Source organism: Gracilinanus agilis, chromosome 2 (assembly GCF_016433145.1).
Source record: "Gracilinanus agilis isolate LMUSP501 chromosome 2, AgileGrace, whole genome shotgun sequence".
NCBI lineage: Eukaryota > Metazoa > Chordata > Mammalia > Didelphimorphia > Didelphidae > Gracilinanus > Gracilinanus agilis.
In genome coordinates, this window is record NC_058131.1 from 321,668,549 (window position 1) to 321,693,693 (window position 25,145).

Sequence of the window (25,145 nt, forward strand, 5' to 3'; positions counted from 1 at the left end):
GACATGTAATCTGAAAAAAAATTAACTTTTTTAATAATAGAAAAAAGATATGGTCATTGTTGTTGAGTTGCTTACTCTTAGGGGATTTCACGGTACATTACTTACTCATTTAATAAGTATGAGTATCTTCTTTGTTTTCAGCCCTATGCTTTCATATATGGTGGATAATGAAGAATACATAGCCGTTGCCTTCTAGAAGTCACAGTCAAGTGGGAAGAAGATAAAATGGTGTGAAGAACAAGGGACACATGTAACTATGATACAAATGCAGTATGTACAAAAAATGACGAGATATTTGAGGAAGGTGAGGTCATTCGGGTTTCTCATAGGCACTCAAGGAAATATCGCAGGGTAAGTGACATGAGAGTTGGGCTCTCAAATCTTGAAGGATTTGCATGGGTGAAATCAGATGAAGACATAGCAGGCAAAGACAGAAGCATGAGCAGGGGGTTCAAAGGCAGAAAAGCCTGGGAGGGAGGAAAGAAGGGGAAGGGGAGAATGTTGGTCTATTTGGTCTTGAGTGGCAAGTATACATAAAAGAATAAGTGAGCAGTAAAGGTTGAAAGGGAGAGCGGGACAGACGGTGGGAGGCCTTGACCTAGCATCTGGATCATCACTACCAGAGGCAGCAAGGTGGTAGAGTGAATAGTGTAGAGAAGGAAGTTGTTCAGTTATTTTAGTCATGTCCAACTCCATGTTACTTCCATTTGGGGTTTTCTTGGCAAAGATATTGGAGTGGTTTGTTATTTACTTCTCCAGCCCATTTTACAGATGAGGAAACTAAGGCACATAGGGTTAAATTACTTGCCCAGGGTCATACAGCTAGTGTCTGAGGTCAGATCTGAACTCATATCTTCCTGACTTCAGGCGTGGTTCTCTATCCACTACACAATCTAGCTACCCAGGTAGAACTGAGTTCAAATCTAGCCACACACATTTATTACCCATGTGACCCAAGCCTAATTCCTCATTTATAAAGTGGGGATAATAATAGCACTTACCTCCCAGAATTATTGTGAGAATTATGTGAAATGCCATTTTGAAAGCACTTGGCACTAGCACTTAATTTTTTTTAATTTTTAATTTTAATTTTGAATATTTTCCCATAGTTACATTTCATGTTCTTTCCCTCTCCCCCAAACCCCACTATGCCCCACCCCCAGGCCAACACACAATTCCACTGGGTTTTACATGTATCATTGATTAAGACCTAATTCCATATTATTAATAGTTGGACTAGAGTTATTGTTTAGTGTCTACATCCCTAATAATATCCCCATCAGTCCATGTGTTCAAGCAGTTGTTTTTCTTCTGTGTTTCCCCTCCCACAGTTCTTCCTCTGAATGTGGCTAGTTTTCTTTCCCATAAGTCCCTCAGCATTGCTCTGGATCCTTGCATTACTGCTATAGAGAAGTCCGTTATGTTTGATTGTACCACAGTGTATCAGTCTCTGTATACAATGTTCTCCTGGATCTGTTCCTTTCACTCTGCATCAATTCCTGGAGGTCTTTCCAGTTCACATGGAATTCCTCCACTTCATTATTCCTTTGAGCACAATAGTATTTCATCACCAACAGATACCACAATTTGTTCAGCCATTCCCCAATTGAAGGACATTCCCTCATTTTCCAAATTTTTGCCATTGGCACTAGCACTTAATAAATGTTTTTTTCACCATTCTCCAGTTGACAAATGGTCAAGGGATATGAATAGGCAGTTTTCAGATAAAGAAATCAAAACTATCAATAAGCACATGAAAAAGTGTCCTAAATCTCTCATAATTAGAGAAATGCAAATCAAAACAATGCTGAGGTACCACCTCACACCTAGCAGATCGGGCAATATGACAGTAAGGGAAAATTAAATTAAAAAAATAATAATAAAATTAAGTAATAAAACATTGGAGGGGATGTGGCAAAATTGGGACACTAATGTATTGCTGGTGAAATTGTGAATTGATCCAGCCATTCTGGAAGGCAATTTGGAATTATGCACAAAGGGCTTTAAAAGAATGCCTGCCCTTTGATCCAGACATACCACTGCTGGGTTTGTACCCCAAAGAGATAATAAGTAAAAAGACTTGTACAAAAATATTTATAGCCTCGCTCTTTGTGGTGGCAAAAAATTGGAAAATGAGGGGACGTCCCTTGATTTGGCTGAACAAATTGTGGTATCTGATGGTGATGGAATACTATTGTGCTATATGGATTGATGATCTGGAGGCTTTCCATATGAATTGGAAGAACCTCATGATGCAGAGTAAAATGAGCAGAACCAGGAGAACATTGTACACAGAAAGTAAAACTTTGTGGAACAAAACAATGTAATGGACTTGGCTACTAGTAGCAATGCAACAAGTGAGGACACTCCTGAAGAACTTATGGGAAAGAATGTTATCCACATTGAGAGAAAGAACTATGGGAGTAGAAATGCAAAAGCAAAACACATGACGTCACTTATCACATGTATATATGGGTATGTGATTTGGGATTTAGGCTTTAAAAAATTGTTCTATAGCAAAAATGAATAATATGGAAATAGGTATCAAGTGACAACATTTGTACAACCCAGTGGAATTGCTTGTTGGCTCTGGGAGTAGGGGGAGAAAGAGGGAGGAAGAGAAAACGGATCACAGAAACATGGAAACATATTCTAAAAAATAAATAAATGCTTGTTTCCTTATCAGAGTATAAAAGCTGTGTGAATTCTCTGAAGTTGGGGTTGGGCAAGGAATTAGACTTGGGCTGAGAAGCACCGAGTGGTATGGTGGGAGAGAGCACTGTACTAGGAGACAAAAGACTAGCTCTGTCACCGTGGGGCCTTGGGCTGGTCACTTTTCTTACTTGAGAAAAAGTTGTGACATCTGAGAGACCAAAAACCTTATAGATTACCCAGTCCAACCTCTTCATTTTATAGATGGGGAAACCGAGGTCCAAGAAGGTGAACCGAGTTGCTTAAGATTCTCTCAGTGATATTTAGCAGAGCCAGGTTTAAACCATGGTCCTCTGATTCCAAATCCAGCACAGCTCTAGATGGTCTCTAAGACCTCATCTCATTCTGATATTCTGTGATACCACAGCTCACACCCATGCCCAGAGGTCCCCAGGACAGGGGGCTCTGGGCAAAAGGAATGGAGTGGTTTCAGGTCACACAGAGAGTAAGGGCAGGACCAAAGAACAAGACTGGGGGGCAGGGGGCATAAAGAAATAAATGTGTCTTTGCCTCAGGCACCACAGAAAAGATCCTCTATGTGGAAAGTTGTTCTTTTCCCCACTCCCCCCCTCCCCCATGAAAATCCTCTCTGGTGACCTCAGTGCTGATATATCCCAGTCGAGCTCTGGGAACAGTAATAAAATGGGTTCATGAAGAGAGAAAGAGTGATGGCCTTCTAGAAGTCTTTCCCCTCCCCCAGCACCATCCCAAGGGAAGAAGGGAAACTCACATTACTGGAAGATGGATGGCCAGGGGGGAGGTCACTGCCGCGGGGCTCCTGGAAGTTCAGAGCCTTACCCACCCCCATTCCCTTCTTCCTAAAAGGCCACTCAAACCTGTAGAGGGGGGAGGTCAGCTCTCAGCTACAGATACAACAGACGGTACTAGAGAGACAGGCAGTTAAGCAGGAAAACAAAGGAGGCAGAGAGAGAGAGAGAGAGAGAGAGAGAGAGAGAGAGAGGGGAACAGGGAAAGAAAGAAGAGGAGGGAGGCAGAGACATAAAAAGGGAGAGTGAGGAAAAGAAAGTCACTGAATGGGAAGGAGGGAGGAAAATTGAGAGAAAGAGAATTTAGAATATGGTAGTAGCCATACTGCATAATCATAGGGTATTTCTTAAGAGCTAGAAGAGATTTTAGAACAATACAACATTAGAATATAGAACCTAGAATGGTTGATATGGAAGGAAACTTTGAGCATGGAATGTTAGAACTCAAAAGGTCATCAGAATAAAAAGAATATTAAAATGGAAGATATTCAGTCAAGAAGGAACCTTGAAGGTCATCTGGTCTGATCTGTTCTAACTTCCTAATTTTACAAAGCTGGAAACTGAGGCCCAGAGATGGGAAATGACTTTTCCAAGAACATACAAAGACTTGTTGACAAAGAAAAGACTGGAACTTGGCTCTCTTGCCAGTTCAAAGATCTTTTCACTATAGTATGTAACTATGACTAATGGCCTCATAACTAAGATTGCCAGTTGTCTTAACTTTACGTTGAAGATAAACTGGTTGTAATGGGAATAATTCACAAGTGTCTGTGTGTAAGCTTTACCATTTATAAATACTTTGCAGACATTACCCAATTTGATACCCATAACCACTCTGTGAAGGAGGCAGGGTAAGGGGTCATTATTCCTATATTACAGAAAGGGAAACTGAGGCTCAGAGAAATGAAGTGACCTGCTTCAGATCATGCCATGAGTAAGTGCAGAGGCCAAATTTAAACCCAGGTGTCCTGGATCCTTATCTAGTAGCATTCTGTTATAGTGCCTTTGAGAGATAACTAGGAAACAGACATCCTCTGCCAGGCTGCTGTGGCTGTACCCATATGCAGGTGCATGCTCATTAGCATCCTCAGAAAGCTTGTAAGCATCTGTTTGCCTGAGCACAAGACAAGGCAAGGTAGCCAAGCTACCACTCATTGGAACAAGCCATCTCAATGGCTGGGGCTTGGAGCTGCTCTGTCTTAAGTCTCAGTGCTTCACAGTTAAGTATCAGTTCCAAAGCAGAAGAGCAGTAAGGGTTAGGCAACTGGGGTTAAGTGTCTTGCCCAGGGTTACACTGCTAGGAAGTGTCTGAGGTCACATTTGAACCCAGGATCTCCCATCTCCAGGCTTGGCTCTCTATCTACTAAGCCACCCAGCCACTCAAGCAAAGTACTTTCAAGTTGGGCCAATCAGTCCAAAGGAAAAATCATGTGAGAAGCCTGAGACACCAGGACATAGCTCAAGGGCTCCCTGGCAAAGTGGAAAAGATCACTGACTTCTGGAGTCAGAAAACCTTAACTCAATTCTACCTCTGATGCTTAATCTCCACATGACCTTGGGCAATTCAGTTATCCACCAATGACTTTAGTTTCATCATCTGTAAAAAGAGGGATTTGAGCTGGATGGGCTGGATGGGCTAGATGGGATAGATGGCCTATGAGGTTCCTTCTAGCTACAGATATACAATCCTCTGATTATCCTCAGGGGTGTGCTGGAGCTAGTTTTCGTCAGATCTTGAGCTGGTGTTAAATTTTCAGTGTATGCATCTACACCTTGGAAATTGGCAAATGCTACAAATAGAGCTTGGTTTATTGTTTTGTGGACTGTATGGACTTAAGAATGTGGTAGAGAAAATGTTGATAATTTAGAGTAAACATACATGTGTTTTCAAAGAGCTAATTGTTAAACATCTACCAGCCCGCCCCTGATCCTTATCCTTAAAACAGAACATTTCTGAGAATGAGTAGCAGAGGAAATTTGTCTCTAGGATGGTCTCCCTGAGTTTGATACTTTGGGCCAGCATGGAATGAGTTTCAAAGTTTGAAGATTATATCTTATATGTTAACTTGATATAACTATAGGTATTCAAGAAGAAGGTGGATGACCACTTTTCAGCAATACTCTAGAAGGGCTTCTCTGAAGTCCCTTCTACCTCTTTAAATTCTATGTTCTAATATTTTATGTGCTAAAGTCCCCTCTAACCCTAACACTCTATGGTTTATTTTGTAACATTTTCTAAGGCCCCATCTAGATTCAATATTCTTTGCTCTATGTTCTAACATTGTATTTTAAGACCCCTTCTAGTTTCAGCATTCTATGGACTATGTTCTAATATCCTTTTCAGCTCTAACATTTATCATCCTCACTAGTTTAGTTTGTGTTTGTACCCATCTCTATAGGCTCCTGTCTTTGCTGCAAATCCATCTCATTTACATGTGTATTGCGCCTGCCACCATGGGTGCTGGGGTCAATTGAAACTCAAGAAAAGGGAAGAAATTTATGCAAAACTGTTGATTGCATTTGTATGTAATGAAATCATCCAATATTCATCTGACTATAGAATCTAATCTGAAAGGAGAACTGGAGGACATGAGAGTCACTGCAGAGCAGTAATGAGCCTCGGTAGTGATTAAAAAAGCACTTGAGCTTTCTGAAAATCCAGGCAGAAATAGTGTCTAATCAACACTGAATATAGGAGGCAGAGATTGGACTGATACATTTTGCAGAGCTTGCCACAGAAAATGTCTGTGAGCGGTAAACTCTGACACACCATCCGTATTCTGTTTTATACAAATCTGGGAAGCGCACAATCAGGCGAATGGCTCATCCCTGCACAAAGCAATCTTAGTGTCTCTTTTGGATCACAAGGGGCCCAATCACATCTATTTTGAAGAGCAATGTTGGTTTTTTAACCATGTCAAGAGCTTGCCAGAGTCCTAAGGGTTTTTCTTCCTGCTGTTTCCATAGAACATTGTGTTCCCAGCAGGCTAGTCTTGGGGTGGGGGAGGAGTGGGGGTGGTCTCTGAATCATCTTGTGCCACAGAAACAACTCAAATTTCAGTTTTAAATGTGCTTTGGGTATTACATAGGACCCCAAAATGTTAGAGCCTTCAAACATAGCATATTATAACACAGAACATGGCTTGTACAGCTGGAAGGCACCTTAGAACAAAACAGATTAGAAAATAAAAGATTGCTGGAGCTTAAAGGAACATTAAATATAAAATATACAAGCTCAGATTTGAAAGGGATTTTAGAACAAAAAAGCAGCATGGTGCAATGGAAAGAACTGTGGGTTTAGAGACAGAGGACCTGGATTTAAATCCTCATCCTGCCAATAACTACTCGTGTGACCTCGAACAAGTCATCTTCCTCCATAAAATGAGGCAGCTGGGTTCTTTTCTAAGGTCCTTACCTGTGCAGAATCTATTCATCTGGGAACCTGGAATCTTAGAACAAAGAACGTTCTATCTGGAAGGAACGTTAGAACATAAAATGTTTAAGCTGAAAAGTACTTTAAACAATAGCATGTTAGAACTGTAAAAGTCCTAAGAGGTTATTAGTTCTAAGCCTCTCATTTTACAATTGAGGGAACTGAGGCCCAGAAAAGTTCAAAGATTCATCCAAGGGCACACAGCTGGTTCCTGATAAGAATATAAAGATACAGGTCTCCTTACTCCTGGTACAATGTTGTTGTTTTTGTTGTTATTTTTCTCTATATATAGCTTGCAGAGTAGCAACATTAATTCACCAATTCAAGGGATTGAACCCAGGACTTTAGCCTTATTAATATGATGCCATCAGCACCTAGGTGACTGCTGGCCATGGTGCTGATTTGCTTAGGTCCAAGTAGTACCCTTTAGTACCTGGCTACAATAGGAAATGAAATCCAAATACTGTTTATAGGAGCCGAGTTTCTACTTCTAATAGGTGAGACACATGGATTATCTATGAGTCCCACCAAATATAAAATGTTAGTAAAGTAAGAAAGTATAAGAGGATAGATGTTAGAATATAGGAGGAAAGGATCATAACATATATTAAAACCAAACACAGATTAGAGCTAATATTGGTACCAGGTAAAAGAAGTCAACTGGAGAGAAATAATCATGTCAGCAACCACATCTACTAGCTAGCAACTGATCTGGGTCATAACTAACAGGTTTTTCATTGCAATTTGGGTTAGTAATTAATAGAGTTGAGAAGAAGGTATAGTGAAAAGTACCAGGGTATAGTAGAAAGAACAATAGATTTGGAATCAGAAGACCTAGGTTTAGCTATGGGGGTGTATGGAATGCAGAGCAGCAAAATCAAACAGATAAAATAGCCAGGGGAAAGAAATGGGACAAAATAGACAAAATCCAAGTGGACGTTAGAAAAAACAAAACAGTAATTATATCATTATTATAGTATTATGATGTTAATATTATGTATTATTCATGTGAAACCTAGTTGAATTGCTCATTGGCTCTGGGAGGGGGAGGGATGAGGGGAGAGAAGGAACATGAATTATGCAACCATGGAAAAACACCCCAAACAAATAAATAAATAAATAAATAAAAATATTATGTATTATTGCATAATATATTACATTTTATGTTAAATAGTATAACCAATTAAAGCATTAATAGCTACCCAAAAAATCAGGAGTTCTTCTGAAAATACAATATGATTATATACAAATCATTTCTCTGATCTGATTTCAATTTCCTAATCTGCAAAATGGAAACAATAATACCTGTCCTACCTACCTCACAGAGAATTGTGAGGACAGTGCTGTTAAATGAATTCTTATCATTTCATTCTGCTGCCATCTTGAATAGCAGTTATTAATAAAATTTCCAGGCTAACCTTCTCTGGTCCAGCCCACTCATTTTAAATAAAAATACACACACATATTTGTTATTCTAAACTTAATCAACATCAATGAATATTTCCAAATACAAAAAATGGGAAAAGAGAATTGAACATAAAAATGTGAATATTTTGTACAAGTTTCAGTTTCTAGCAAATAATAATTCAACATGTTAGTTCCAAAGCTTTTGTTCATCTGTTTCCTTCTAAACTCACTTCTGTTCTCTTCTGTGCATTCTATTAAGTGCTTCACTGATGTTCTTCTTGGGTTTTTTTTTTGTTTGTTTGTTTCTATTTTGCCATTACCAGCCACTCAACTCTTTTTATCCCCTTAGTTCTAACTTTAAAAAAAAAAAAACAATAATAACAATAAGTCAAGCAAGGAAAATCTACACATTGGTCATGTTCAAAAAATGTGTGTCTCAATCTGCACTCTAGTCTATCATGTTTCTGTCAGGAGATCAATGCCCTTATTTTACAAATGAGAAAACTGAGTTGCAGAAAGGTTAACTGACTTGCTCAAGATCAAACAACTAGTGAATGTCAGAGCCAAGATTTGATGTCCAAGTTTTGATTCTAAATCTAATGAACTTTCCACTACAACACTGTCTCTTACCAGACTTTGAATTCGAAGCTAAGGTCTTCCTTACTTTTAGTCCTTCTTCCTTGTCATTATTTATCCTCTTAATGACAGACAGCAAAAAATTAAATAACCACTAATTTTGTCCCCTTCCTTAGTAAAAGGTTACTTCTTAGAATTTCTCTTCATATATTTGTCAAAGCCTTTCCTTCCCCATAATTCTTTTGGCAGGATCAACACCTCCTGCTCATTTATTGCCCTTATCTAATCTTTGTAGCCTCCACCAAATCTTTGTCTTGATAGGTTTATGGATTTGATTCTCTTAACAATAACCTATGCTACCACTGCTGTGAGCTACCACCTAGGCCTAGAGGACCACTCCCTCTTCAACCAGGTACTCAGAGATTCCTGTACCCTCAGCAGAACCTTCCTGATTGGTGATTGTATTTTTTTCAGCTATCACTTTTCAGCACACCCACTCAATTCCTAATGCCCATTCAGGACAAACTGTCTTTTTTGGCTCACTTTCTCCCTCCCTCCCAGTTACTGCATCTGTTTTGTTTTAATACCCTCTCTGAATTCCATACACCCAGTCTCTAAACTCTTAATTTGTCTTAGAGTGTTAGATTGTTAGGGTTGAGGAAAAAAAATCTTAAAATATAGGATCTTAGAACAAAGAATATAAGAGCAGGGAAAGACCTTAGAATGAAGGCTAGTAGAGCTGGAGAGGTCCTTAAGAAGACAGAACAAAAAATACAGGAAGTTAGAGAGCTTAGAATGGAGAGTGTTAACATATAGACAACTGGGCACAACTTTCTAGTCCAGAGGGGGAAGTGATTTACTCAAAGATACACTTCTAATTAAAGGGAGCTGGGGCTTGGATCTGGATATTTTGACATCCCTCCCCACCCCTTTAGGGTTCTTTACAGTGTACTAGTTCTTCAACCTGACCTAGTTTTTCTCTCTTAATAAAAGCATAAAATCACTTGCTCCAGAACTTTTTAGCATATTTGGGCAGGTAAAGCCTTCCAGTCTCTGCTGCCCCTGCAGCACAGACATAGAGAGGGACCAAGAAACTATTTGATAAATGTCAACTAAAATAGAGTAATCAGCTGAAAGCCATTTGCTGAGCTGTCTGGACTGCCTTGGGCTCGAGGTTTTCCTTTATTCATTTATCATGATATAGGGCTCTGGCCAAAATACACACAGGGGAGAAATTGTTGACATGTGGAACCCGAGTATAGAAAATCTTTCATTTTTTTCCTGTCTGTTCACAAAATAAGTTTTTGTTTATTTAAAGACTACAGAGGGCTCGGCTGTTAAGAACCAAATGCCTTTGGAGTGGAGTTACTACATAATTTATCATTTCCTCTGTTTATTAAAAAAAAAAATCCTACATTTGGGGGAAGTCTATTTGTTGTTGGAGGGCTGTTTCAGTCACTAATTAGAGGCAGTTATTGCAGAATCTCAAGGTTGGAAGGGACCTCAGAGACTGAAGAATCCAACCTATTCCTGACTAGGAATCACCTCTGTAACATCACTTCATAAGTGCTCATCTAGCATTTGCCTGAGAAGCTCTAATGAGACCCACTACCACCCAAGGCAGCCCATGTGAGGGCTCTAACTGTTTCAAAGTTTGCACTAAGCCTAAATTTGCCTCTCTGCAACTTTTACCCCATCCTTCTAACAATCAAAACCAATTTAATCTGTCTTCCACCTGATACCACTTTGGAAACTTGAAGACAACTAAACTATTTTATTCTCACCACCATCCTTCGATCTTCTCCAAGACAAATACCTCACCAACCCTTCAACTAATATGCATATGCTAAACCCTTTGACAATGCCAATCAGCTTCCTCTAGACACTCTCCTTTCTGAAATATGGTGGCCCAGAACTAGGTAGGTTATATTAGTACACAAGGTGGAGTGGTCAAGGCAAAGCACAGCAGGCTGTCACTTTCTCACTTTCACACTGTACTTTTCTTAATGTGGTCTAAGATTTCATGAGCCTTTTTGGCTACCATAAAACAATAGTACAGAGTCATATGATTTTGTAAGCCATTAAAACACCCGATCCTTTGGGGAGAAACATGCCTTATTTAGTTGTGATAATGAACAGAAAGCATCCATCATGTGGACTGTGGGAAGAAATTATACTTGCCCTAAGACTAGTAGGGCTGAACTAAAAGCATGATGTGACCCGAGTTTAAATCCTGCCTTGGACAATTTCTAGCAAGGCACCCAACCCCTCTGAGCCTTGGTTCCCAGAAGCTGGGCTTGATGAGCTCTAAGGGGCCTTTTGGTTCTAAGATTCTGTTTTCTCCTAAAATTCAACCCATTCTAATGTCTTTCACAAACCTAACATTCTATGTTCTTTGTTCTAACACTGTGTTCTGTTCCTTTTCAATTCCAATGTTGTACATACTAAGGATCTATTCAGTTCTAGCACTCTGTGATTCTGAGTTTGAACATTTCTGTTCCAAGCATGAGCCTCTTGCTTTCTCCCAGTCAATTTTATCCTTTGGCAAACATAGATTCAGTAAGCTGGACAATTCATTTAACCTGTCTCAAGAAGTGTTTCTGTGTATATTATTTCTAAAGTCTCTTCCAGCTCTAAAATCTTCTTTTTCCATGTTTCTAACTCAAATGAATTTCTAAAGGTGGGCCACTCCAATTGTTTTTGTTTTCAATTACTGGAACATGAGTAGTTCAAGGCAAATGCTAGTGGGTGAGAAGAGAAGGAAATGAAAGACTTTATCCTTATTGGTTGTTTCTATTCATTCCATTTTATTTAGACCTCATTCATCAATGAAAACCTGCTGGAAGCAAAATATCAGGGACATTTAAAATTGAGGCCTGCCTTCAGAAAATGAATTATAGGAAAAGTTCCGCAACACCTAACATGGATTTCAACCTCAGAAGTGATTATCCACTCTCTCATTCAAAAGAAGCAAAATAAGCTCATAGTAAATATTCCTTGAGGGGACACTTAATAGAAGACAGAGACGTCATAATTTACTAATATTCCTGTTCCCTCAGGAACACTGAATTTAGGTAACTGAGTCTCGCAGGAGTAGATTTTATAATCATAGGTATTTACTTAGTGAAGGCTATCCCTGCTGATAGGCCCAGCATGAAAACAGCCCACATCAAGGTCGGCTAAGAGTTATAATGGTACAGTCCTACACACAGACTGATGCTATGGTGACAGGAGATAACCGTGTGACTTGAAGACATCCAAAAAGGACACCTCCTAAAAGTAGCACAAGATACTCAAGAGAGAAGAATGCAATCAACTGCCAAATCTCCGAGGTTCTGGCCCTGAATTGCAAGCTAGGGCACCGTTGTTTCTGCAGACTTCCCACAGCTGGCCTTTGAGAAATTTCCTTCTTATCCCAGGAGTTCCTTGGTCTTCAATGCCAAATGCTTGTCCATCTCAGCTACAGTGTCATCTGCCATTTGTCCAATCTGTAGTGAGACAGAATAAGAGATTCTGGAACTCTAATGCCCCTGTAATGTTCCCCAGTCCACATGACAATGATACAAGTATATGAAAATCCAACCCCATTAGAAGATCTCTTCTATTCCTATTTCTCCCTTAGCCCATGCCCTCTGATTGGTGGAGAGCCTCAAGTCCGGTCATTTAAGAAATGACTGCTGTGGATATTGTAAGGATAATCAACTTTGAAAGACTTAGTAATTCTGATCCACGCAATGACCACAGATTCATGACAAAACATGCTATCCAATTCCAGATAGAAAGCTGATGGACTAAGAGTGCAGAGTGAAGTACATTTTTTTCTCTTTTCTTTTTCTTTCACTTTTTGAACAAGGCTAATGCAGTACATATTGGTAAGGAGTTCTGCTTTTCTTGCCTTCTCAATAGGTTGGGAGGGAGAAGGCAAAGGGTGACAATTAGGAACTGAAAATAAAATAAAACTGAATTTAAAAAAAAGAACATAGATGCTAGGAAAGTCCAGGGGAGATATCACTATCCACCACCCACTCCACTTTCCCCTAAAGAGATGAGAGAAAGAGAAGATTCTACCAGGTAGAGACAATGGTTCTCAAAGTGTGATCTGGTGACTCCTAGGGGTCCTGGAAATCTTTTTTTTTTTTAACCCTTAACTTCTGTGTATTGACTCTTGGGTGGAAGAGTGGCAAGGGTGGGCAATGGGGGTCAAGTGACTTGCCCAGGGTCACACAGCTGGGAAGTGTCTGAGGCCAGATTTGAACCTAGGACCTCCCATCTCTAGGCCTGACTCTCAATCCACTGAGCTACCCAGCTGCCCCCTCCTGGAAATCTTTTTAGGGAGTCTGTGAGATCAAAACTATTTTCATATAACTCTAAAACATTTTAATTTATATTATGGTAAATATCAAATAATACAACCCATAGAAACAAAAGCTGCGAACTGTTGCTCTATTCTATTATCATCTGTCAATACTATTGCAAAACCTCCTAACAGGTCTTCAGACTTCATACTATTGCCAGTGTAATCAACTTTATGCACAGATCTAGTGAGGTCATTCTTTTGTTCAAAAATCTTTAGTGGTTCTCTATTCCTAGAAAGTAAATTTCTTTTTCTTTTTTTTTTTTTAAACCCTTACCTTCAGTTTTAGAATCAATACTGTGTATAGGTTCTAAGGCAGAAGAGCAGTAAGGGCTAGGCAATTGAGATTAAATTAAATGCCTTGCCAAGAGTCACACGTTAGAAAGTGTCTGAGGCTAGATCTGAACCTAGGACCTCCTGTCTCTAGGCCTGGCTCTCAATCTGCTGAGGCATTTAGATGTTCCCTAGTAAGTAAATTTCAAAATCCTTTGCCTGACATTCAAAGGCCCTACATAATCTGGTACCAATTTAGAGCTTTCCAGGCTTGTTACATATTATTCCCCTCCACCTAGCCTATAAACCAAGCAAACTGGATTGTTACATTTTCTGTACCCTCTCCACCCACCAGATGCCCTGTTATTCCCTCCATAGAGATAATGATCTTGAGAAGTAAAAAAAAAAATAACCTTGAACTTCCCCTGGATCTTTGCACTTACCACAAAAAATTGCACACTAACAGTACCTTATCCTACACACTGTTTAAGGAAGAGTAGCATCTCCTAAATATCCTTTCTCTCCCAACCCCTAGAACAGGATTCTGAAGAAAACAAGTACTTAATAGCTATTTGTTGAATGATCAAATAAATTACGTACACAGAGGAAAGGAGGAGAAATATGAGGGAAAGGATGAAAAGGGTGAAGAAGGGAAATGAAGATAAGGGGTTTTTCCAAGAAAAGAAATAAAAGGAAGAAGGTGAGAAAATTCTATAGGGTTAGAAATTCCTCTATTCCAACTCAACAAACATTTATTAAGTGAATCTAGAAACTATTGGGCCTTCCCTTCAAAGATTACCTTCCTTCTATTTTGAATGTCTCTTCCATGTGCATATTTATTTGCACATCATCTTCCACATTAGACATGAGCTCCTTGAGGGAATGGATTCTTTTTGTTTTTCTTTGTGTACCCTATGATTAGTGTAGAGCTTACTATTTAATTCTTAATAAATGCTTATTGATTGATTCTGCTTGGCCTTATAGAATTCCTTCACTTTTTAATTTAAAATTTTATACTATAATTTCTGGCCACCCAAGAACATATTTCTTATTGGGCCATATTGCTAGTCCATCCAACATCTTGATTTCAAGGAACCAATGACATTAGTTGGAGTATGTCCATACTAGTAGTTCTCCCAAAATTTAGTCAGACACTGAAGATGACAGATTTGGATCTTAAGAGACCTGGTGCCAGCATGCCTTTAGCCTAATATTCCCTAAAAGGAAGTACCTTATATAGTAGATTCATTCCCTGGGGCCCAAGAAACTCCAAAAGCCAACATTTCCAAGTAGCAAAGAGATGAGCCCTCTCCCTGGGACAGGCTGGGGGAAGGCAGACTAGTACAGTGAGTGGATTGCTAGACTTGCAATCAGAAAGACTTGGACTGAAATTATTCCTCTCATGCTTCTTACCTGAATGACTATAGGCTTGTAACTAATGTTCTTGGAGCTTCAGTTTTCTCATCTATAAAATGAGGCTAATAATGCCTGTAGTGCCTAACTTAGAGGGTGGCTGTGCAAGTTCTATATCAAAGTAAGTTAATTCTAGGACTTAGCATAGTAGAACAGTAAAAAGAATAGCTCCAAGAACCCAGTCTCAAGCCCTTGCTCTGCTACTTACTGTGTGACCTTAGGCAAGTAATTTCAATTTTCAAGACTTCAATTTCCTTTTCTACAAAATAAGGTAGCTGAATTAGATGTTCTCAAAGATTCCAATTATAAAGACTCTGATTCCAAAGTTATGTATGTGTGGACTCCTGGACAAAATTCTGAAGCTGAAAATGAGCAAGATATTCAAGGTTGGGAGGACCTGAAGCTGTTGGTGAAAGTGCCAATTTCAAACCTTCTTTCCTTATGAACTGAGGAACACTTCTTAGTTGTATTGAAATAGTTCAGTGTGGCAAACCAAGCATACAAAAGAAATCTGCAGTCCTCAACTTTTGTCTACCAAGTTGAATTGCTAACCTTGAATTTCTAAGTAGCATTATTATATAACAACAATAATAATTACTGTAAGGATCTATGATTTCATCAACTGCTGTAGATGCAAGCCTTCCAACCACCTGATAGACAGTCTTTAAAGGTTGCCATGAATAAACGATTGGCCACCCTATAACCAATCAGGTGATGAATATTTCCAAACATAGCCAGGCAGGTTCTCAAAGGAGAGTCACAGTGAATGGAAAATTCTTCATGGAAGAGGCTGCACTTTGGTTCACTGGACTGGTCTTCAAGGACTCCAGAATCACCTCTGTAGCCCTGGAAGACAGTGCCTTAAAAGATTCCAGGCTTTATACCTGGAGGCAACCTGAAAAAGTCAATGCAATCCCCTGCCTAAGTCTGGTGCTGCCCTATCTCCCAAGCCTCATCTTCCCTCCACCACTCTATGTTCCAGGCAGGCTGGCCTACCTTATATTTCCCAATCCAAGGCCTTGGCTCTTGCTGTCCTGTGGCTGAAAGGCAGAGTGGGTCACTCCTTGGCTAGCCCCTGTCAGATTCTGCCTCACCCTTTAGAGCTAACTCAAATACTACTTTCATGTCTTTGAGGAAAGTCACTTATAAGTTGACAGATCTAAAGCTGGAAGGGGCATTAGGCATCATCTAATCTAATCCTCTGTGTTTACAGATAATGAACCTGAGGCCCAAAGAATAAAGGATGTGCCCATATCATCCAGGTAAGAAGTAGTTGAGCCTAGACTTAAACCCAGATTCCAAAGCCAACACTGTTTTTACTATAGAGTACTGCTTCCCTAGCTAATGTGTATCCACTTATTTATGTGCCATATTCCCCTTTTAGACTATAAGCTCTAATGAAAGCAGAAACTCTATCTTGTCTTTCCCAAGACCCAGAACTGTGTTCTGTATTTAGAAAGTGCTTAATATTTAATTATATTGTTGGATATATTTTCTTGTTAAACCTTCTAGTAACACTAGAGGATGCTTCTCAGCACCTTAGTATTGCCCACATTCTGAAATGGGGGAAGAGCCCTTCATAAAGTATGCAGAAGGGGCAGGTGGGTAATTCAGTAGATTGAGAGCAAGGCCTAGAGACAGGAGGTCCTGGGTTCAAATTTGAATTCAGATACTTCCCAGCTGTGTGCCTCGGGGCAAGTCACTTAACCCCCATTGCCTAACCATTACCACTCTTCTGCCTTGGAACCAATACCTAGTATTGATCCTAAGACAGAAGGTAAGGTTTTAAAAAACAGGATGAAAGTATGCAGGAGTCTGGAAGCAGGAAAGAACCCAGAAGGCAGCCAAGCAGCAGACAGGGGTCAAGGAAGCTTCCTCAATCTATCAGTGCCACCTCCAGTCTCAGGCACTCACTAGCCTTGGTGCCATCTGTATTCCCCAATGCCAGCTGTGTGCCAGACTCCAAGGGCAGAAGCCTACAGGCAATTCTGCTCCTGTTCTCCTGTTCTGCTTCTCCAATATGTCTTTTTAATAAAAATTATACCATTCAATTCAAGTCCATTTTGTTGCCTGCTGCTGTGGTGTGTGAAGGGCGCTGGGATGGCTCCAGGGGGTGGGGATACACTGAGCCCAGGGAAGGCTCTGGCACTGAGGAGCTTGCTATCAGGGAGGAGCATGGGGCAGCACATGCATCTATGCCAGTTTAAGGTTTATAGAGTGCTTTCCTCATCCCCCTGGCATGGCTAATGTTCAATATTATTATTCCCATTTTACAGCTGTAGAAATTGCAATAAAAAGATGTGCCCACAACCATAAAGCTCTAAAGTATGGGAAACAATTTGAACCCAGGTCTCCAGCCTCCTTTCTCCTCCCTCGTGTTGCCTCTATCCACACAATGCATACTGTGACATGACAAATATGTCAACAGACATAAACAACGTGCTCTCTGAGGTCTGAGGATGAAAGTTGTTACCCAGAGAGGAGTTTAATTAAGGTTTCTGAGGAAGATGGCATCTGGATTGGGTTCCATAATATGAATAAGAATGCCATCTTGTACTTCAAAGTCCAGCTTAGAAGTTGCCTCTTCTAAGATGTTTTTCCTATCCTACTGACCCTCACCAGTGGTTAGTGTGCTGGACCTGGAACTCATGAAGCCCTGAGTTAAAATTCTGTCTCTGATACTTAATTATCTGTGTGACTCTAAGCAAGTCACTTAACTTCCCTCAACCTCACTTCCCTCATCTGTAAAAGGTGAATAATAATGGTACCTACCTTCCAGGGTTGTTGTGAGGATAAAATTAAATAACATTTGTAAAGTGCTTTACAAACTTTAAAGCATTACATAAATGCTTATTGTTGTTCAGTGGTTTTCAGTCATGTCCAGCTTTCTGTGACCCCATTTGGAGTTTTCTTAGCAAAGGCACTGGAGTGGTTTGCTGTTTTCCTTTTCCAGCTCATTTCATGGATGAGAAAACTGGGGCAGAGTTAAGTTACTTGTCCAAGGTCATACAGCTAGTGAGTGTCTGAGGCTGGATTTGAACTCAGAAAGATGAGTCTTCCTGACTCCAGGCCCTGCATTCTAGCCACTGTGTCAGTCAGCTGCCACAGTATATAATAACCACAATTGATCTTTCCTATCTTTCAACTTCAAAGAGTACTTTATATCTCTTATGTTCTTATAATGTATGTTTTCTATCACATCAAAATGTTAGGGACCACCACATCATCATTATTTCTGTACCAAAATCAACTTCAGCACCTCACAGTAATTTGAACATAATAGGTACTTTTACACGTCTGTTGAAATGACTTAAATTCCCGACTCCTCCTACAGCTGCAGGTCTGGCATATACTCTACAATTTAATTTTCAACAACTAGGAAGAGCATGATATCATGTATAGAGGGATGGCCTTGAAGCCAGGAAGACCTGAGTTCAAATTCCAACTGTGACTCTTACTCATGGTATGACCTTGGGCAAGTCACATAACTTCCCAATGCTTGAGGCCAGGACTCTGAAATTCAGAAAATCTAGAGCCTGCCCTAAAGTGTAAAAGCCATTCTTTGCTAAAGGGTCATACTAAAGTTGGCAGCAGAATGGGTTTAGTCCCCCACTGCTGCTCTATTCCATTCTCTAAGTCTATAAACTACAGAGACAGAAGCACCTTCCTCATTCAGAATGTTCTCTATCATAGAACCAATCACTATCCTCACCCAATTTAACGAATATGTATTAAACATAAGCTATGTACAAAACTGGTCAACTAAGTAGCCCAGTGGATAGAATGTTGGGCCTGGAGTCAGGAAGACCTGAATTCAAATTTGATCTCAGATACTTACTGTCTGGATGACCCTGGGCAAGTCACTTCACACTGTGTGCCTCAGTTTCCTCAGCTGTAAAATGAGCTAGAGAAGGAAATGGCAAACCACTCTAGTATCTTTGCCAAGAAAACCCCAAATGGGGTTAGGAAAAACCCAATGTGACTAAAAGGACTGAACAACAACAAAAAATGTACAGAACATTGCTTTAAGGGCTAGGAAAAATACAGATTAAGCTTAATCTTTGGTTATAAAATGAATGCAAAACTATAGTGCTTTGTACTTTTTAAAGCATCTTCACAAATACTATCTCATCTTATCCTCATAACACCCTTACAAGACAGTCAAGACAGGGATTACTATCCCTGTTTTATAGATGGGGAAAGTGAAACAGAAGAAGAAAGTGACTTGACCAGAATCACATAGTCAGGTGGTAGCTAAGCTGAGAGGAGAACCTAAGGGTCCTTCCCTGACTGCAGAGTAGGTGCCTGCTGTGCTACACGAGTGATGGCACTGGTCTACAGTGCTATATCTTCTGATCCGCTGGTCTGGACGGCTGCTTGCAGCAGACAAGGATAGAACTGGAGGAAAGCTCAGAATAAAAAATGTGGGAGACAAACCTCTTTTTGTGGTGGGGGGGATTGGGGGGGGGGGTGGAGGGACCACAAAGCCACTGAGGGCCCTTTGACCTCTGAAATTCTGCTCTGTAAAAAGGGCTGACAGGAACCACAGAGATCATCTAGTCTAATCCCCACATTTTATGGGTGAGGAATTTGAGGTCCAGGGAAGAAGTGACATCCCCATTTCACACAATCAGTCAGTAGTTTGGGGAAATCAAGTCTTCTTTCCACCATGGTACAGGTTGTGCTGGGACTCCAGGCCCGGGCACGTGGCTGAGCTTCAAGGAAAGAGGGAAATGGACAGGTAGAAGTCCCCTCCAAAAGCAGGTCTGCCTTACAAGGCTACCTTCCTCAAGCATGAGTGGGAGTCAGGGAAAGGAGCAGGCCCCTGGGGCAGTTCCTGGCACTTTGACTCTATGGCTTTCCTCCTCCCCTGCTGCAAAGCAGCCAGTGCTCAATTCCTTCTCTGTCCCCACTGGCAACACGGTTAGTTTATTTCTGAGTGGCTCACTTCTCTGAAAAGTTTGTAGTGAAAGGTTCTTGGCCGAAGATGCCACCCGTAGCTGCCAAGTGCTTTCATGTTTAGCAGGCCTGTTTCAGCAGCAGGACAGATTGAAGGTAAAACAGAAGGCCGGCAGATGTCAGAGCCAGAGAAGGGAGGACCTCCATCTTCACTTAGCACAGCCTTGCAAGACCAACGGGCTGGGGGAAGAGTAGGAAGAAAGGAGGGAGGAGAGGAAATTAAATCTATAGGGACAGAAGTCCAGAACTGGATTTCTTCTTTCTTATAAACTGAAGAATAGAAAGTTAACCCCTTCTTCTAGAGAAGTAAAGGCAATCCCTTCACTGTGGTGGAAGAAAAATACAACAGAAGAAAATATCTGGAAAGGCCACACAGGGTAGTGGAAAGAATAATAGGCTAAAATGAAAAGACAGGAGTTAAAATCCCCAATTATGCCACTGGTTTACTGTGGGTCTTTAAAAAAATCAAACTGCCTCTCTTGGTCAAAATTTGCTCAGTGGTAAAATAGACACAATAATCCTGGTACTGCCTACCTCTCTGCTACTGTGAAGAAGGTGCATTTAAAAACAAAACAAAACTATAAGGTGCTACTGAAATTCAAGCTGTTAAATGAACTAATATTAACCTCATAATAAAACTTGTGCATACATAAAGTAGATTTGAAAAAGGATTTGCAATACCTCACAAAGATCTGGAACATGCCTGAAGGAATTGCAGTCCTATGAGGGCATTACTGATGGCCTCTGTCTCATCAGCAAAAATCCCAGCTCTATGTTTTACAGGACGATTAGAGGAAACGAATCCATAAACAAAGGTATACTTCAAAAGACCCATGATTTCACCCTTGTGGGTATTCCCCACAATCAAAAGAAATCAAAATTCCTCCATGATTTAGTATTTGTCTTCCTGAATTGCCTTAGACAAAAAATTAATTATCTGGTAGTCATCCCTGAGGTGGTAGTGAACCCCTCGGCACTAAGAAACAGGACCTCGAAAATCATCCAGTGTAGTTCTTAGACCTTATAGATGAGGAAACGGGTTTAGAGTCTGAAACCATGGGTAGATAGGGCCTACACCTATAATAAGGCCATATAGCAGACTTTTATTAGGCACTTACGGTGTACAAAAATGCTAAATGCTGGATGAAATAGTCTTTCTAGCTTAGGAGAAACAGGTAGGGTTTATGACAGACTAGAGAGCATCTATAAAGCCCCTTCTAAGCCATTCTATGGTGAATTGTTCTAAGTTTAAAAGTCCATTCTAGGTCTATATTCTATGTCCTAGCATTATGAGTTCCAAAGTTCCTTCCAGCAGTATTTTAACATCATTTCTATATTTTTATTTTTAATATCTGATATACAATAGATAATAAAGCAACACAGAGAACTGGCTCTGAGGCAGGAAGATCTGGGTTCAACTTCTGCCTCTGACATAATGCTATCTATGTGACCTTGAGCTATGCAAGAGGCAACTCTCTAAGGTTCTAAATTAGAGAGACTGAAGAAGTTTTCTCATCCAAGAGTTTTCTTTATCAATTAAAACACAGTTCCAAAGGGGACGCCTCAAGATGGGAGGTCATGGGTTCAAAGTTGGCCTCAGACACTTCTTAGCTATATTATCTGGATAAATCACTCAACCCCCATTGCCTAGCCTTTATCACTTTTCTGCCTTGAAACCAATAGATAGTATTGATTCTAGGATAGAAGAGAAAGATTATTATTTTAAAACAAAAAAACATAGTTCCATAGTTTATGGCATGGCAGCTGTTATGTACTGTTTCCAGACATTTATGTACTGATCGAAAAATGGCATTTACCTGCTTCTCTATTAGTTTAATTGTATCTTCAGCCACTGTATCCTTGGATTTCTTCAGTTTATTCATTGCATTGGTCCGCACTTTTCTCAAGTTATCCTTAGCCTTGTTTGTGTTCTGTTTTGCAAGCTTGACCAGCATTTCTCTGTGTTCCCTTGTAACTCTGATCAATAAAGGAAAAAAAAATTAGCTAGAATTTGTTATTGTATTTTAGGTACTGCTGAAAAGAGAAACATAAGAGCAAAAAGCTTGATTATGCTCCTGTAAAGAGGCACAGGAATTAATCTAAAGTCTTGAAAGTTGTATGTTTTTGGAGAAGTCCCATAATATCACTAAGCTTCAGTTTCAAGCAGAGGCTGGCTGATTGTTTGTCATATGAAAGAAGAGATTCTTGACTCCCTCCTTTCACCTCTCTCTGACCAAAAGCCCCTCCTTCCAGGATTCTTTCTCCCATGAAGCCTTGCTTCCTCCAACCAATGATTCTGTCACTTAGTCAGCTTGCAACATTCTAAAAGGTTTCTTTTAGCCCCAACCTGCCTTTACACTGGGTATAGGTGAACTTTGAAAGTACTTTGAGGGGGCAGTTGGGTGGCTCAGTGAATTGAGTCTGGTCTAGAGACAAGAAGTCCTGGATTCAAGTATGGCCTCAAACACTTCCTAGCTGTGCGACCCAGGGCAAGTCACTTAACCACCTCTGCCTAGCCCTTACCACTCTTCTGCCTTATACACAGCAGTGATTCTTTTTTTTTCTTTTAAACCCTTACCTTCCATCTTGGAGTTAATACTGTGTATTGGCTCCAAGGCAGAAGAGTGGTAAGAGCTAGGCAATGGGGGTTAAGTGACTTGCCCAGGATCATATAGCCAGGAAGTAGCTGAGGTCAGATTTGAACCTAGGATCTCCCATCTCTAGGCCTGACTCTCAATCTACTGAGCCACCCAGCTGCCCCACCACAGCAGTGATTCTAAGATGGAAGGTAAGGGTTTTAAATTAAAAAATAAAATAAAATAAGAAAGTACTTTGAGCTCTCCATGATTCTGTAATTTATCTTTAAAGCAGGGATAAGAATATTTGCATTCCCTACCTCACAGCAATATTTGGCAGATCAAATAAGAAAAGAAATATAAATCACCTTATAAACTGTAAAGCACTATATTCAATACAACAGATGTTTATTAAACACTACTATACATACATACATATATATGTATATATATATACGATCTTTTGCCTGTTGCCAAAGATACATAGATGGAAGGGTACAGTTCCTACTCTTAAAGAGCTAAAAGAGGACTAGACATCTATACCAATAAACTATAATACAAATTAGAATAAGATAACAGTAGTTCAGCAGAACTAGAGAGGGTGGAGAAGTAGTGGACAGACAACAACCTTAGAGTCAGGTTTAAGCCCTTCCCAAGATACATAATGGCTGTGCCATGGTGAGCAAGTCCCCTTAACTCACAGTGTCTCGGGCATCTCTCTAAGACTCAAAGTTGGAGATGAGTTGCTAATATGCTTTGGTATAGGGAGTTTTCCCACTAGGAGTTCTGTACACCAGTGAAATCACCACTCCAGAACAATTGCAGTCTTTATTTATATTCAGAGGTTCTATTTTACTTTCTTCACAATCATCTTTTGTGATGAGTAAGTACAAACCCTATTAGCCCCATTTTACAGAGGAAGAAACTGAGCCTCGGAAAGGTTAAGCTACTTTCCCAAAAATCACTCAGCTCAGTCAGTTGGCAGAGCTGGACTCCTGACTAGATTAGACTTCAGATTGCCTGACTCCTAGGATCCCAGATTCTTTCTGTTAAGTAGCCCTTTACTGCACACTATAATGCTCTGCAAACTATCTGAATTTAGGATGTGTGATTTTTAACATTCCCTGTGAGCTATGATGTGGGTTCTGCTATCTCCTTATCTGACTTGTTCCTCCTACTATGCTTCCATACTCTTACTCTCCTTCCTCAAAACAATCCATTTAATCTTGTTATAAATCTAAAGGAATTTAAGAGAAAATGGAAAAGAGGGCATTTTGAAGAGCAAATAGTATACCACAAGAAGCAATCTGTGACAGGATACAGTATATCCTACCCATGAGAAAGGAAAAGAGCCTTGTACATAAATCATACACAATTAGGTACCTAAGTTGTGCCTAAATGACTATACTTTAAGATTGTAGGCAGAATATACTTTCAAAGTCAAAAATAAGAATCCTCAAGCTGAAGTGGGATCTATCATGTCAGTAGTTTAAGAATTTGATCCACCAAAAAAACAAAAACAAAAACAAAAAACAAAACCAACTTAATCATATTGTGATGCCAGAAAGAACATTATGAAAAAAATCTATGTCAGTAGGTAGTCTCTTGTACTTCTAATCATGGGCACTGAAGTAAGACTTGGTTCTACCACTCAGGAGTTATATGACTTTAGGAAAGTCATTTACGTTCTAGGAAAAATACTACCTGTCCTGACTACCAAGACTCCAATGAGACAATGGTTGTGAATGTTATTCAAATACTGTAAGGTGCCATAATGCTGGTATTATATTATTATCACCATCACTAACACCACTATTATTCCACAGTTAGAGATAATGTAAATGCTCCTAGAAGTAGCAAACAACTGACTACTGGATAAGTTGATGGTCCCCAAGCTGACAATCGTGATTGATTATTAACCATGAAGCCTGGCTTTATCAATCACAGAACCCCACAGAGGGAGGGAGGGGATGGAGTTGTAGGGCGACTGAAGACAATCTTTTCCTTTATTTCCTTAATTTCACAATTTTGTTTCAAGCTGACCTTGGGTATGAGCATTTCTATTGCCATGGAAGAAGTAACTGTTATAAACTGCTGGGTTTAGTGCCCTTAAGTACTATGGACACATTTGTTTCTCACAGCATTTTGAGGGCCTCATCCATCTAATCCAACAAGTATTTATTAAGCAAGACTTTATGTAAGGCATCTCAGATACAAAAGAACAAAGAAGAAATAGTCCTGCCCTTGGTCAAAATTCCTCTGTATATTCTTTAGTTACTCTCACCTTCTCTTACTTACAAAGTTTCCTATCTCATTCATTCTGAAAGAATTTTACTTAAGTATTCATTGTTATTGGTGTTTGGTTGTCAACTGAGATTGGAAAAAACTGGGGAGGAAAAAGTTATGAGAAAATGCTTACTGTGAATGAGAATGGGGTACAAATCCCCAATCAGGTCTGGTCAAACAGTCATTTACATCCAATTTGTAATTTAAAAGTCTTTAAGAGGCTTTTTAGACTCCTAGACAAGAGGAGAGTGACTACTGAGGTTCTAGAGTGGAAACGTTTGTTGTTCAATAAACTAGAAAATGAACAGTGCAAAAAAGGTTGGAATAGATGTAAATGACTTTTGCAGGTAATTCTTTTATATATATATATACATATATATATATATATA

The 25,145-nt window shown here is 39.9% G+C and overlaps 1 protein-coding gene across 1 annotated transcript in view; it reads right to left on the reverse strand.

Moving 5' to 3' along the window:
- Positions 1-11,678: 11,678 nt before the first annotated feature.
- The window catches only part of MRRF (mitochondrial ribosome recycling factor), a 55,396-nt gene continuing 41,929 nt past the window's right edge, over positions 11,679-25,145 (reverse strand). The window contains exons 6-7 of the mRNA XM_044664255.1: positions 21,712-21,871; positions 11,679-12,383 (exon numbers count right to left, since the gene is read on the reverse strand). Of these exons, the coding sequence (XP_044520190.1) occupies positions 12,306-12,383; positions 21,712-21,871 (238 nt within the window). The 3' untranslated portion in view covers positions 11,679-12,305. The remainder of the gene's footprint in view (positions 12,384-21,711; positions 21,872-25,145) is intronic.